This window comes from Hyla sarda, chromosome 8 (genome assembly GCF_029499605.1).
Source record: "Hyla sarda isolate aHylSar1 chromosome 8, aHylSar1.hap1, whole genome shotgun sequence".
NCBI classification, from domain to species: domain Eukaryota; kingdom Metazoa; phylum Chordata; class Amphibia; order Anura; family Hylidae; genus Hyla; species Hyla sarda.
The window spans coordinates 20,051,252-20,066,662 of record NC_079196.1 but is presented as its reverse complement, the minus strand read 5'-3'; the positions used below and the strand labels follow the sequence as shown (position 1 = coordinate 20,066,662).

General features: G+C 47.4%; 1 protein-coding gene across 1 annotated transcript; it reads right to left on the bottom strand.

The window, feature by feature from the left end:
• Positions 1–399: 399 nt before the first annotated feature.
• Positions 400–9,519, bottom strand: INHA (inhibin subunit alpha). Its single transcript, XM_056535882.1, has 2 exons — positions 8,932–9,519; positions 400–2,075 (listed from the first exon to the last, which is right to left on the bottom strand). The coding sequence occupies exons 1-2, from the start codon at positions 9,221–9,223 to the stop codon at positions 1,156–1,158; spliced, it is 1,212 nt and encodes a 403-aa protein (XP_056391857.1). The 5' UTR covers positions 9,224–9,519; the 3' UTR covers positions 400–1,155.
• Between the last annotated feature and the right edge of the window lie 5,892 nt (positions 9,520–15,411).

Below are 15,411 nucleotides of genomic sequence, written 5' to 3'. Positions count from 1 at the left end.
AGGCGTTGTAGGGAGGTCATACGGGCACGTGGAGGCCACACACACTACTGAGCCTCATTGGGACTTGTTATAAGGACATTACATAAAGTTGGATCAGCCTGTAGTGCGGTTTTCCACTGTGATTTTGAGTGTGACTCCATATCCAGACCTCCAGGGGTTCATACATTTGATTTCCATTGATAATTTTTGTGTGATTTTGTTGTCAGCGCATTCAACTATGTAAAGACAAAAGTATTTCATACGATTAGTTAATTTATTCAGATCTAGGACGTGTTATCTTAGTGTTCCCTTTATTTTTTGAGCAGTGTATATGTTTGTGGGAAAAGATCCAGTTGAATTAGTAATTTTTTAATTTGAAGGGTTGGTCTGATAAAAAAACAACTTATACCCTATCCACAGGAATGGAGACAAGTGTTTTATCGCAGGGGGTCCAACTGCTGGGACTCCCCGCGATCTGCGACTTCTCTTTGAGTGCCAAAGAGATCGGATTGCTGTACTTTGGCATCTCTGGCACTCCTATAGAAATTAATTGAGCACGTGCCATCTGTAATATGCGCTCCTAACAGGGACGGGGCACCGGGCAGGAGATTGCAGGGGTCCAACCACTGGGACCCCCTGCGATCAAACACTTATCCCCTATCCACAGGGTAAGTTGTTTTCTCCAGATTACCCCTTTATATATCTGCTTATTATGGGTTTACGAGTTCAGTTGGCAGTCCCAGCCGTCTTTACCTGTCAGTCACTGATTAGGACCTCCTTTTGACTGCTAAACCCAGAATAAGCAGAGGTTTTAAATGAATAATTTACTAATTATACTTAAACTTCAAAATTGTGTATTATTCTGCTCATCTGCTTTTGCTCCAAAAATAATGCTGGCAGATTGGACTGAATTTTCAATGAGTTGGGTCCCTTTAAGGCTAAGTTTCCACTTGTTTTTATTCCGGCAGTTTTTTGGAAAACAGCCACTGCAGTTTTTGAGCCAAAGCCAGAAATGTATTCAAAGAGAATAGGACATATAAAGGAAGGACTTACACTTCTCCTCCCTTATGGACCCACTTCTGACTTTGGCTCAAGAACTGCAGTGGCAGTTTTCCAAAAACTGCCGGAATAAAAACCAAGTGGGAAATTAGTCTAAGCCATTTTGGACAGTCGGGCTTAGCTGCACGCACAGTCTTGGGTCAGCAGGTTTGGCACTGTTTCGTATCGGAAGGAGAATCCACCATCTGTGGTGGTGGTGACCCTCAAAGGCTTCATGGTGCTGGGCAGAGCGGCACAACAGTTCCCCCAGTGGAGAGCTGTGCTTAGGCCATGGTTGGGAGAACAGGTCCCATGGCAGTAGTGGAACTGGAAGCTTCCGGGGTGGACAATCCACTGGTTCCAACCCAGCTCTTCAAAGGTTATGTTGAGGGAACCACGATGGCATTGCGTACTGTCGGCACCGGGTGCTGGAGGCCTCTGTAGAAGTTCCAGAGCAGAGGGTGACCATGGAACTCCTGACCTCCGACCACGTTGGCTGGGACGGGTACTGTACATGAGGAAGGGGGTGTGTTCAGGCTGCTCGGAGCATGGACAGGTGGGGCAATGTACCAACAACACAAATAGACCTCTTGTGAGGTAATTCAAAAAAGCAGGAGCCAGGTGAAATACAGTCCAGTCATCTATCTTTTCTACCTTGGATGTGGCCACAGTGACTGGCTTCTGCTGTGACAGCACCTGTATGTCCACCACATGATGCAGAGCCTCCTCTTTTTTTGTACTATTAACAGGTGACACTGAATCATCATCATCATCACTCATCTGGTCATCTTCTTGGGTCGGAGACTCATGGGGTGATAGTTCTGTCACATGATGAAGACGTTGGGTAGGTGACTCCAAACTTAGAGTACTTGGATCTTCCATGGACGAATTCTGGTACCAGGTGACGTTGTCTATCGGAGACTCCCCGGTGAAAAACCAAAACTGCACCGAAGAGACGCGACGACTCAGGATGTGAGGAGACGGGCGGAAGATATAGGTAAAACTGTTCCCTTCTTCTGTCTTGGGAGTGTCGAGGGATGGAGTCTCGCAAAGGACATCTGCAAGAAGGTCAAGACAATCATAAAGATAATTTATCACTTATCACAACCTGTCCAGGGTAAAAGTTGTCCAGTTGCCCATAGCAACCATTCAGATCGCTTCTTTCATTTTGCAGAGGCCTTGTTAACCCCTTAACGACCACGGATGTATATTTATGTCCGTGGCCGGCTCCCGATCTGTGAAGCAACCGGGACCCCACAGATACGAAGCGCGCTCAGTATTTGCGGGGTCCCCGTTGCTATCAGCAACCAGGACCCATGGCTAATACCGAACATTGCCGATCGGGCTGATGTCCGGTATTAACCCTTTAGACGCCGCAATCAAAGTTGATTGCGGCGTCTAAAACGGGAGAAATCCAAAACGGCTAGCTGAACAGCTGAGAGGACAGCGGGAGGTGCCTTACCTTCTTCCCGGCTGTCCGATTGGTGTTTGATTGCTCCAAGCCTGAAATCCAGGCTTGAGCAATCAAGCGCAGAAAACACTGATCAATGCATTCCTATGGCAGTGCATTGAACCGTGTGTGCAATCAGTGTATGCAGTGTTACAGCCCCTAGAGGGGACTATAACACAGCATAAGAAAAGTAATAATAAATGTGATTCAACCTCTTTCCTAATAAAAATCAGAATCATATCCCTTTTTCCCATTAAAAAAAAAAGAAAGTGTGTAAATAAAAATAAAAATAAACGTGGTATCGCCGTGTGCGCAAATGTCCGAACCATAAAAATATATCATTAATTAAACCACACGGTCAATGACGTACATGCAAAAAAATTCCAAAGTCCAAAATTGTGTATTTTTGGTCACTTTTTATACCATAAAAAAAATGAATAAAAAGCGATCAAAAAGTCTGATCAAAACAAAAATGGTACCGATAAAAACTTCAGACCACGGCGCAAGAAATGAGCCCTCATACCGCCCTGTTCGTGGAAAAATAAAAAAGCTATAGGGGTCAGAAGATGACAATTTTAAACATATTAATTTTCGTGCATGTAATTATGATTTTTTTTCCAGAAGTACGAAAAAAATCAAACCTATGATTTTTAAAATGTAAGGAGGAAAAAACGAAAGTGCAAAAACTGAAAAACGCTTGGTCCTTAAGGGGATTAAAAATGAAAGCAGCGATCTGATTGGTTGCTATGGGCAACTGGGCAACTTTTCCTCTGGACAGGTTTTGATAAATCTCCCCCCAATGTGACATCACCATCTAAAGGAGATGACCTTGGGGCATCAATATGAAGGAAATCTGTAGTCATCAAATGTAAAATCCAACGTCCAAGTAGCCAATCAGTCACAGGCCATAATCTACATGTATGTGCCCATCACTTAAAGGGGTTATCTAGGAAAAAACTTTTTTTGAAATATCAACTGGCTCCAGAAAGTTAAACAGATTAGTAAATTACTTCTATTAAAAAATCTTAATCCTTTCAGTACTTATGAGCTTCTGAAGTTGAGTTTTTCATTTCTGTCTAAGTGCTCTCTGGTGACACGTGTCTCGGGAACTGCCCAGTTTAGAAGAGGTTTGCTATGGGGATTTGCTTCTAAACTGGGCGGTTCCCAAGACACGTGTCATCAGAGAGCACTTAGACAGAAAAGAACAACTCAACTTCAGAAGCTCATAAGTACTGAAAGGACTAAAAAAAAAATGATAGCAGTAATTTACAAATCTGTTTAACTTTCTGGAGCCAGTTGATATTTAAAAAAAAAGTTTTTTCCTGGATAACCCCTTTAAATCTATGAGAACAAATAATGGTGTGTGGTATTCATAACAAGCACTATTCCTAGAAAAGACTATGGGGGAGATTTATCAAAACCTGTCCAGAGGAAAAGTCTCTGAGTTGCCCATAGCAACCAATCAGATCGCTTCTTTCATTTCTGAAAATGCCTCTGAAAAATGAAAGCAGCGATCTGATTGGTTGCTATGGGTAACTCCTCTGGACAGGTTTTGATAAATCTCCCCCTAGTGTCTACAGCACCAAAGCCATAGGGACTCTTCTTGCTGCTGTACAGTCTCTATTGCAGTATTTCCCAACCAGGGTGCCTCCAGCTGTTGCAAAACTACAACTCCCAGCATTCCCGGACAGCCAACGGCTGTCCGGGCATGCTGGGAGTTGTAGTTTTGCAACAGCTGGAGGCACCCTGGTTGGGAAACACTGCTCTGTTGTGATGCGTATGAGATATATATCACTTCTTCTTCATATGAACCGCACATACAGTAGAGTAGAGTGACGCCTACAGGCAGCTGAAGAGAACTACAATCTATACAAAAGCAAGAACCGTGAGCAGGAACAATAAAATCTTAAAGGGTAACTCTCATTAAAACGAATTTTGCACTCCTTATGGTAAATAAACAATATTTCTAATATACTTTGTTTAAAAAAAAATGAAGTTTTCTATGTTTTATTTGTGCTTAAAAAAGCTCAAGAGCACATTTTCCCATCTTATACACAGACTTAGGACCGAAGTCCAAACACAGGAAGTGCAACCTGGAGTGCTGAGGAGGGTGTGTCCAACCAACAGCATATGGCAGTTAAGTGTGATAGGAGCTATGATTGGATGAGGCTGGAAACACCCCCCTCAGCACTCCAGGCTGCACTTCCTGTGTTTGGACCTCGGTCCTAAGTCTGTGTAGGAGATGGGGGAAAATGTGCTCTTGAGCTTTTTTAAGCACAAATAAAACTTCGAAAACTTCATTTTTTTTTTTAACAAAGTATATTAGAAATATTTTTTATTTATCATAAGGAGTGTAAATAAATAAGCAAAAATTAGTTTTAATGAGAGTAACCCTTTAAGTCTTTATTTAGTCTGGATCTATAAAATCTTACACAACACTTGAGTTCACGGCTTACAGTGTTAGTCATGGTCTGACTAAGGGCTGTCGTAACCGCAAAACACGTCAGTGGTAGACTCCGTTGTCTGGCAAGATGGATTTAATGGATGTCAAAATGAAGCCTGAAGATTTTACCTTCCTGCTTCCGGATTTTTTTTTTACCCTTTTGTACCTGAAGTCGGAGTGCTGCCATGCTGTACGTGGAGGAACCTGGCGTGGGCTGTATTTCGTTTTTTGCTATACAATCGAGCGCCAGGAGGTAGATGCAAGTTTTAGAAAGTTCTACAAAACCTGAGGAGAATTGGTGGGGGTGGATTTTAAGAAATCGTGCATGCAACATCAATTGCTTTAAAGGGGTACTCCCGTGGAAAACTTTTCTTTTTAATCAACTGGTGCCAGAAAGTTAAACAAATTTGTAAATTACTTCTATTAAAAAATCTTAATCCTTCCAGTACTTTTTAGGGGCTATATACTACAGAGGAAATGCTGTCCATTTTCGGAACTCTCCAGAGCAGGAGAAAATCTCCATAGCAAACATATGCTTCTCTGGACAGTTCCTAAAATGAACAGAAGAGGTCAGCAGAGAGCACTGTGGTCATGACAGAAGAGAAATCCAAAAAGAAAAGCATTTCCTCTGTAGTATACAGCCCCTAAAATGTACTGGAAGGATTAAGATTTTTTCATAGAAGTAATTTACAAATCTGTTTAACTTTCTGGCACCAGTTGATTTAAAAAAATAAAAAATAAAGTTTGCCACGGGAGTACCCCTTTAATTTTTTGAAGATCCGTGATACCAGTCATTCGGTGTACGGAGTGAACTCCACTCCACGCCGGATGACTGAAAACTACATCCGCCACGGCCCCTCCATTCATGTCTGTGGTGGCCCAGTACGGGAGGTGTTACCCCGTGCTCCTGCTGTCCTGTCAGGCAGCCTTCTTCAGTGTCCCCGGGGCCCCCTGCACTTGTTTCCCCATTATAAATATGTTTTACCATGTAAATTGTTATAAAATGTAATGTTGCTTTAAGAGTTATACCATGTGATATGTCATGTGATTGTTACCCAGGAGGTACCAGTGACCATGTGATCCCAAGAGTGACCTATGGGCTCCCTGCTGGTTTCCCCCATATAAGTCCTGGGTGGAGCTTCTCTCTCTTCTGCTGAGGTCCAGTGCAGTCTTGTCTAGTCTGTGTGTCCAGAGTGTTGGAGACCTCAAAGTCCAGTCCTGCAGCCGCCATCAAGTCAAGTAAGATAAAGTCACAGCTTTATGAGTCAAGTCAGTCCCTGTCATCTGTCAGGTCAGCGTGGTCTGCATTCAATTTTCCAGTCCTACTACAAGTCCCAGCAAGCCCTTAAGGTCTCTGCGTCACTGGTCACCTCCTTGGGTCCTGGCTGAACTGTATAGATTTTACCATCTGTCTCCCCTCAGTAAAGCTACCGGTATTCGTAACTTGGCCTGGGAGTCATAATTGCCCCTGTGCCTAGCCCAGGATCCTGCGGTATACCTTCAGGTGGTTTTAGGCTAAACCACGCCCTGGCGTCACGAATACAAGGGGTTAATGCCATCTGCCCCTAGGGTAACAGCATCTGCCCTGCACCACACACCCCGCCACCACATGTCTATGAGAGAAGTCGTGACGGCTACGTACTAGCTGTCACGCCCACTCCCATAGACATGAATGGAGGGGGCGTGATGTGACAGACACGGAAGCTCCAAACTTCCATGTTCCGGAAGCTGCCGGCCCGGAGATTACGGGGGTCCTAGCGGCATCTATCCTTTAAATAGGGGATAAGATATTTTCCAGCGGAGTACCCCTTTAACAAGGCCAAGAGCGGCTGCACGTGTGAATAGTCCCTTAAGGTAGGGTCACATGTAGCGCATCCGCTGCGTATTTGACGCTGCGGATGCGCTACTACTGGTGCCTATATTGTGCCTCCTGCTGTTTTCTCCTGTGTCCTGCTCTCGGCAGCAATCCACCGCTACGAGCAGACACAGAGGGGGCTGCGAGCCACGTGGGTACGCAGCTTTTCAGATATCGCAGTCTCTCCCCCTGCTCCCTGAGCTAGGCCGAGAGCGGATGCGACGTATGCAGTACACTGCAAATGCACACAGCGCCCTCTGTGTCTGTTTTTAGTGACGGATTGCTGCTGCGTGCAGGACACGGTTAAAACAGCTGGAGGCGCACTCTAGGGACAGGCAGTAGCACATCCACAGCGTCAAATACGTCTGACCCTACCCTTATGACACGTTCACACATACAGGATCTGCTGCATATTTTCTGCATCTGATTTTGCTACCCATTGAAGTCAATGGTTCGCTAAATCTGTAGGAGAAAAGATGTAGCAGATCCGGTAGGTACATAAGGGACTATTCGCACGTACAGCATTCTGCGCATATTTGCTGTGCAGGATTTTAAACTGCAGATTTTATGCCATAGATTGACATTAAACTCTGCAGCATAAAATCGGCACCTTCAAATCCTGCGCAGCAAATATGTGCAGGATGGGCTACTCCCCTTGAAAACTTTTTTTTTTTTAAATAACTGGTGCCAGATTTGTAGATTACTTCTATTTAAAAATCTTAATCCTTCCAGTACTTATCAGCTGCTGTATGTTCCAGAGGAAGTTCTTTTCTTTTTGAATTTCCTTTTAGCTGCCTCCAGGATGTCCTAACATTGACTCCCTATAGGACATAAACGAGATGATAATCCTTCAAAAACTCAAGTTACTAATCTGGGCCCATGAGTAGTAATGGTCATTGGCACCTTGCTAACCACCATGGTTACATGGACCCTTGCAACAGCTGGAGGGCCGTAGTGTGGAGACCACTGACCAAGGGCAAACATTCAGTTTACTGCACTACCCTATATCTAAAAAGGAAAAGTGGCTTTTTGGTGTCTGTGTCCCCCCCAACAATTGACATTCAGGGCACATGGCCTGCTAGCTAACTACCCCTTAGGCTAGGTTCACACTACGGAATTTCCGCCTGCAATTCCCGCTCTGAAATTGTAGGCAGAAATTCTGCATACTAAAATGTACTGTATAGTGAATGGGTTTTCCGTTCACAAATTCACACTTCAGAATTTGTGAAGGGAAAATCCGCTTGAAAATGGCGTTGCGAAATACTCGCGGAACACATTCCAGTCTATTGGAGACTGCAGTGTCTGCGCGGTCCCAGTGCCGACTGATTCAGTCAGCGCTGGCCACACTCGGAATCTCCGGGTGGAAATTTTCTGCCCGGAGATTCCATAGTCTGAACCTAGCCTAAGGATCTATTCACACGGCAGAATTTCCGCTTGTGGAATTCAACCTCAAATCAAAGCCCATAGACTTCTATGGGATTCCGCACTCCCATTCACACTTCTGAATTTCCGCTTGCGGAATTCCGCTAGCGGAATTCCGTAAGCGGAAATTCAGAAGTGTGAATGGGAGTGCAGAATCCCACAGAAGTCTATGGGCTTTAATCTGAGGCGGAATTCCGCAAGTGGAAATTCAGAAGTGTGAACTGGAGTGCAGAATCCCATAGAAGTCTATGGGCTTTAATCTGAGGCGGAATTCCGCAAGCGGAAATTCAGAAGTGTGAATGGGAGTGCAGAATCCCACAGAAGTCTATGGGCTTTAATTTGAGGCGTAATTCCGCAAGCGGAAATTCAAAAGTGTGAATTGGAGTGCGGAATCCCATAGAAGTCTATGGGCTTTAATTTGAGACGGAATTCCGCAAGTGGAAATTCAGAAGTGTGAATGGGAGTGCAGAATCCCACAGAAGTCTATGGGCTTTAATTTGAGGCGTAATTCCGCAAGCGGAAATTCAAAAGTGTGAATGGGAGTGCGGAATCCCATAGAAGTCTATGGGCTTTAATTTGAGGCGGAATTCCGCAAGCGGAAATTCTGCCGTGTGAATAGACCCTTACTTTTGAAGTTACTGAAGTGGTCTGGGCCCATGGGTAGTAATGGTCATGGGCACCTTGCCAACCATCACGTTTATATGATCCCATGGACAGTGCCGTAAGGTCCCACTGGTTACTCACCTGAAGATGGGAACAATATGACTTGAGAGGTGTCCTCCAGCCCGGGCTCTCTCTTTTGGCTGTGCCTCTTACGCAGGATCCTCTCCTCAAACCTGATGGAACTGTTCACATTAGGAGACGATGTTGGTGATGCCGCAGTAGTTGACGGAGGAGACCCCAGTGCGTCCACAATCCTCGTCTTCACCTTGTCCAGGATAAGCTGACGTTCAGCCTCCGGCATCTCGCAGCCTCGGCTCGTCTTGGTGAACATCAAGGCAAAGAGCGCGACAAACACGAAAGCTGAAGATGACATTGTGAAGTAACGTATCGTCTGAACGTTCACTCTTGACTATCTCAGGCGTTATAGCAGAGACCACTCGGACAGTCCCAGCTGTCTCGTCTCAGCCGCCTTGTCTTCTTGTGTCTCGGTTCTGCCTGGGCACAGGGTCTGTCACATCTCCTGACGTCTCGCAGACCTCCTTGGATGGCCTTCTGTTTCTTATGAATGACTGGACTACATGGACTGCAGCTGTCCGTGCCCTGTGAGAGTCTCAGAATGCTCTGTCCTTCCACAGAATGTGTCTATGTTATCAATGTTGGCACAGAAGCTTGGAATGTATTGTTTGCCCCAGAGATACCAAAATACCCTGACCAGTCATTTTGCATGGGAACAGCCCTCCGCCTCATTGGAGAAGACCTTGAGCCCAGTAACACACCGATTATTGCCTTTGTTTTTGCATTTTTACTTTCATAGATTAAGTGTAAGAACCGGGAATATCAGCTACAGTATACCCAAAGACTACAGTAAGTGGCTCTGCTCAGCAGAGCTCCCACTACTGGTGGGGTAAGGTATATCATAGTGTAATGTCCCAGTACAGGACATGGTCATGCACTACACTTAGGCCCTGTCAGGTTGAGTCCCTCAGTGTTATTTATTGTATAGTGTTATTTATTTTAATAGAATTATAGTCAGTGTATTAATGTGTAGCTAGTCTAAAGGACCTGTGAAATGTCTAAAGGACCTGTGAAATGTCTAAAGGACCTGTGAAATGTCTAAAGGACCTGTGAAATGTCTAAAGGACCTGTGAAATGTCTGAAGGACCTGTGAAATGTCTGAAGGACCTGTGAAATGTCTTAAGGACCTGTGAAATGTCTAAAGGACCTGTGAAATGTATGAAGGACCTGTGGAATGTCTGAAGGACCTGTGAGATGTCTAAAGGACCTGTGAGATGTCTAAAGGACCTGTGGAATGTCTGAAGGACCTGTCTAATGTCACATGTTATGTTATCACATGATGTTATCCAGAGGGCACCAGTTTAACACATGACCCGCAGCTTGACCAATGGGCTTGGAGGGGCAAACTATGCATAACTAGCTTGCCCCCTGACTGGTGAGCAGTTAAGGGGTTAAGAAAAATACAGGCAAGGTTTTCAGCCCCCTCCCCCGCCTGTAAAACTACTTGTCGGTAACTGTAGTGGTATGTCCCATGGGTGTGGGGGGGGGGGGGGGGGTAAGGAGTGCACCAATCAGGGGTTTAATAGTTTCCCGGGTTTTCAGGGGCCCTCCCCTGGGTATTTATAGCTGTGGTGTCTCCCTTCCCCCCTCAATCTGCCCAGGACTCGGATTTTGGCTGCCGATTGGTATGTTTCTGCCCCTTATTATTTATAGCCTGGATGGAGCAGGAGGGTGAGGGCTGGCATGCTCGTTTGTGACTGAGCTGGCCTCCCCTCCTGTTGCGCCCGCGGCACCGGCGTTAGGTTCTGGAGGCTGGCGGACCTCTCATCAGTCCTGCCCTCCTTTCACGCTGTAGTCCCTGTGAGCCCTGTCCCGCCCATTCCTTGCGCCCTCTTCCCTGCCCGTGGCCCAAGCCCTCTTTCTCGCCCGTACTTTGTGCCGGTCCTGTGTTGGCTGCAGAGTCCAGCCCCATGTGGGTCTGTCTCTTTTCTGCCCTCTTCTGCGCCGTGACAGTTTTTGCTCGTGAGTTCCGGCTATCTCGGGGAGTAGGCTGCACACCGTCGCGGTAATACTAATTCTGAGCGGGCGTGCTCCTTATGAGCTCCTTACGTGCTCTGTCTCCTTTTCCCCCCTGTTGCTGTCCCCTCCCTCTCTGTAGGTGGCGGCCCCTGTTTCTTAACGTCCATTTGCGCGTCCCCAGCCCTACTGCGCGCTCACAAGGTATAAGCAACCAGGACCCACGCTAATGCCGGACATGGCCGATCGGGCAGATGTCCGGCATTAACTCTTTAGACGCGGCAATCAAAGTTGATCGCTGTGTCTAAAGTGAAAGCAAAAGCATGTCCCGATCAGCTGGGACGCAGCAGGAGGGTCACTTACCTGCCTCCTGCACGTCCGATCGTCGATTGATTGCTCCAAGCCTGACATCCAGGCTTGAGCAATCAACCGCCGATAACACTGATCATTGCCATGTTAATACATGGTAAGTGATCAGTGTAAAGATCAGTGTGTGCAGTGTTATGGCCCCCTATGGGAGCTAGAGCATTGCAAAAAACAAAATGTTTTAATAAAGATTTAACCCTTTCCCTAATAATAGTTTAAATCACCCCCCTTCCCCCCCCCCCAAGAAAAACAGTGTAAATAAAAACGGAAATACACATATGTGGTATCGCCGCGTGCGTAAATATCCGAACTATAAAAATATAAATTAATTAATTAAACCACACGGTCAATGGTGTACATCCAAAGTCCAAAATAGCATATTTTTGATCCCCTTCTTATACCATAATAAATGTATAAAAAGCGATCAAAAAATCAGATCAAAATGAAAATGGTACCGCTAAAAATTTCAGATCACGGCGCAACAAATGATCCCCCATACCGATCACTAGCACTCCCCCCTCCCACTGCTGCCGCAGCTGCTGCAGCCCCCCCTTTTCCTCCTTCTTCTCCAGTGCTCCCCATGGTTCTTGCAGCCTCTGCGTTTTTTTGCTTTTCTTTGATGGGTTGGGGTGTTGTGATTTCGGGATTCGCTCTCTTTTTGTATCGGGGCCGGTGGAGGTGTAGGTGGCTGGGTTTCCGGAGCGGGTAGCATAGCGTGTGGGGCGCTGGCGATCTGCATGTTGAGTTGCTATTTTCGCCCAGTTTGATGATTTCTCATATGTGTTTTGTTTTGCGATTGGCTTTCCGCAAGGTGGTGCAAGTGCTGGGGCAGTCTTCGGTGTATGGGCGAGTCAGAGAGGTGAGTTAGGTCCTGGTGGCAGGTACCTCGGATTTCCTGGAGAGGAAATGTGTTGGGTGTGTCCGGGGGGCTGAGGTGGCCCCAGGTGTTGGCTGTCCGGTATCTCTTGGGTGGGGGTCGGAGCCCAGTGTAGGGCTAACCAGTGGCGTTGCGACCCGGGTGCGGGGGGTGCGGCCCGCACCGGGTGACACCAACCTAATGGGGTGACACCAAGACGCTCCGCAGCACCCACACCCCCTCCCCAGCTACACTGACACCCCCCTATGTGCCCGACCGGCCTCCAATCCGTCAGCACCCCCCCCCCCCCTGTGCTGTGTGTGCGGTGCGCCCGTCCGTTAGCAACCCCCCTCTTTCAGTGCGCCCGTCCGTCATCACGCCCCCCCCCCCCCTCACCTTCACCAGTACTGTGCCCGGCCTCCGCTCCCACGTCTGCGCCGGCCTGACGTCACACCGCATGGCCGCGCAGGGGGACGTCAGTTACGTCACTCGCATTGCGCCCGGTGAGAAGGATCGCTGCGCTTAATGGGTGAGTGTGTATGTCTGTCTCTATCTATGTTTGTGTGTGTGTGACTCTGTGTGTCTGTGTGTGACTGTGTGTTTGTGTTACTCTGTGTGTGTGTGTGACTCTGTGTGTGACTCTGTGTGTGTGTGTGTGTGACTCTGTGTGTGTGTGACTGTGTGTGTGACTCTGTGTGTGTGTGTGTGACTCTGTGTGTGACTCTGTGTGTGACTGTGTGACTCTGTGTGTGTGTGTGTGACTCTGTGTGTGACTCTGTGTGTGTGTGACTGTGTGACTCTGTGTGTCTGTCTGTGAGTGTGTGTCTCTCTGACTGTGTGTTTGTGTGTGTGTCTCTCTGTGTTGTATGTGGTTTTTTTTGTGTGTGTGTGCATGTGTGTGTGTGTGTGTGTGGGGAGACTTTGACGCATTGTGGGGAACCTGCAAGGGAACCTGCGGCCTAATGTGGGGAGTCTATGCTACCTAATGTGGGGAGTCTATGCTACCTAATGTGGGGAGTCTATGCTACCTAATGTGGGGAGTCTATGCTACCTAATGTGCGGAGTCTATGCTACCTAATGTGCGGAGTCTATGCTACCTAATGTGGGGAGTGTATGCTAGCTAATGTGGGGAATCTGTGCTACCGAATGTGGGGAAACTGCTACCTAAAGTGGGGAATCTGTGCTACCTAATGTGGGGAAATTGCTACCTAATGTGGGGTAACTGGTACCTACCTAATGTGGGGAAACTGGTACCAAATGTGGGGAATCTATGCTGCCTAATGTGGGGAAAAGATGCTACCTAATGTGGGGAAACTGCTACCTACCTAATGTGGGGGACCTGCTGCCTACCTAATGCTCCCCCCCTGGCAGTAGCACCCTCATCATCCGCCAGCAACTACCCCCCCCCCCCCAGCAGCACCTCCATCAGCAGATCCTGATGGTGGATGGTGGCGGTGCTCCTGCCAGGAGGATGATCCTGCCGATGGATGATGGGGGTGATACTGCCAGGGAGGATGGCCAGTAGCACCCTCATCATCCTTCAGCAACACCCCCCCCCCCAGTAGTAGCTCCCCGATCATCCACTAGCAACACCACCAATATCCCCCTCCCGTGGTAATAGCATCAGCTAACGGATGTTGAGGGGTGTTACTGCGGTTGTGGTAGTATATTCAGAGGGTGCACTGTATGGCAACGTTATATTCAGAGGGCGCAGTTTGTGGTAGTATTATATTCAGAGGGCACAGTGGGTGGTAGTATTATATTCAGAGGGCGTGTCACGATGCCGGCTGGCAGGAGGTGGATCCTCTGTGCCAGAGAGGGATTGGCGTGGACCGTGCTAGTGGACCGGTTCTAAGTCACTACTGGTTTTCACCAGAGCCCGCCGCAAAGCGGGATGGTCTTGCTGCGGTGGTAATGACCAGGTCGTATCCACTAGCAACGGCTCAACCTCTCTGACTGCTGAAGATAGGCGCGGTACAAGGGAGTAGACAAAGCAAGGTCGGACGTAGCAGAAGGTCGGGGCAGGCAGCAAGAATCGTAGTCAATAAGGCAAGCAGGAGGTCAAGTACACGGTATGGATAATCACAGTAACGCTTTCACTAGGCACAAGGGCAACAAGATCCGGCAGGGGAGTGCAGGGGCAGAGGTAAGATATAGTCTGGGAGCAGGTGGAAGCCAATTAAGCTAATTGGACCAGGCACCAATCATTGGTGCACTGGCCCTTTAAGTCTCAGGGAGCTGGCGCGCGCGCGCCCTAGAGAACGGAGCCGCGCGCGCCAGCACATGACAGCAGGGGACGGGAACGGGTAAGTGACCTGGGATGCGATTCGCGAGCGGGCGCGTCCCGCTGTGAGAATCGCATCCCCGACGGCCATGACAGTGCAGCGCTCCCGGTCAGCGGGACCGACCGGGGCGCTGCGGAGAGAGAGACGCCGTAAGCGCTCCGGGGAGGAGCGGGGACCCGGAGCGCTAGGCGTAACAGGGCGCAGTTTGTGGTAGTATTATTAGAGATGAGCGAACTTACAGTAAATTCGATTCGTCACGAACTTCTCGGCTCGGCAGTTGATGACTTATCCTGCGTAAATTAGTTCAGCCTTCAGGTGCTCCGGTGGGCTGGAAAAGGTGGATACAGTCCTAGGAAAGATTCTCCTAGGACAATATCCACCTTTTCCAGCCCACGGGAGCACCTGAAAGCTGAACTAATTTATGCAGGAAAAGCCATCAACTGCCGAGCCGAGAAGTTTGTGACAAGTTGAATTTACTGTAGTTTGCTCATCTCTATGTATTATATTCAGAGGGCGCAGTGGGTGGTAGTAATATATTCAGAGTGTACAGTATGTGTTGGTATTATGTTCAGAGGGTACAGTATGTGATAGTATTATATTCAGGGGTACAGTATGTGGCAGATTTATATTCAGAGGGTACAGTATGTGATGGTATTATATTCAGAATGTACAGTGTGTGGTATTATTATATTCAGTGGGTACGGTGTATGGAAGGTTTATAATCAAAGAGTATAGTGTATAGTAGTATTATATTTAGAGGATATAGTGTCTGGCAGGTTTATAATACTTGTTTTCATATAGAGGATGAGAATGCTCTGACATAGTGAGGAGACGTCTGGGCGTCACATTCTGCAGAGAGAAGTTTTAGCTGGACCAGGCGGTATGTACCATCTGAATTAGATAAGGGAAGACTATAGAGAAGACGTCACCTGTAGTCACTGATATCATTGTGTATTCTCCTCACTATAGAGAAGACGTCACCTGTAGTCACCGATATCATTGTGTATTCTCCTCACTATAGAG

Bases quoted from the DNA above. Each gene is read 5' to 3' on its own strand.
- INHA (XM_056535882.1), bottom strand. From the start codon at position 9,223: ATGTCATCTTCAGCTTTCGTGTTTGTCGCGCTCTTTGCCTTGATGTTC. The intron at 2,076-8,931 runs GTGAGTAACCAG...ACCTTCTTGCAG, and splicing joins CATATTGTTCCCATCTTCAG to ATGTCCTTTGCGAGACTCCA.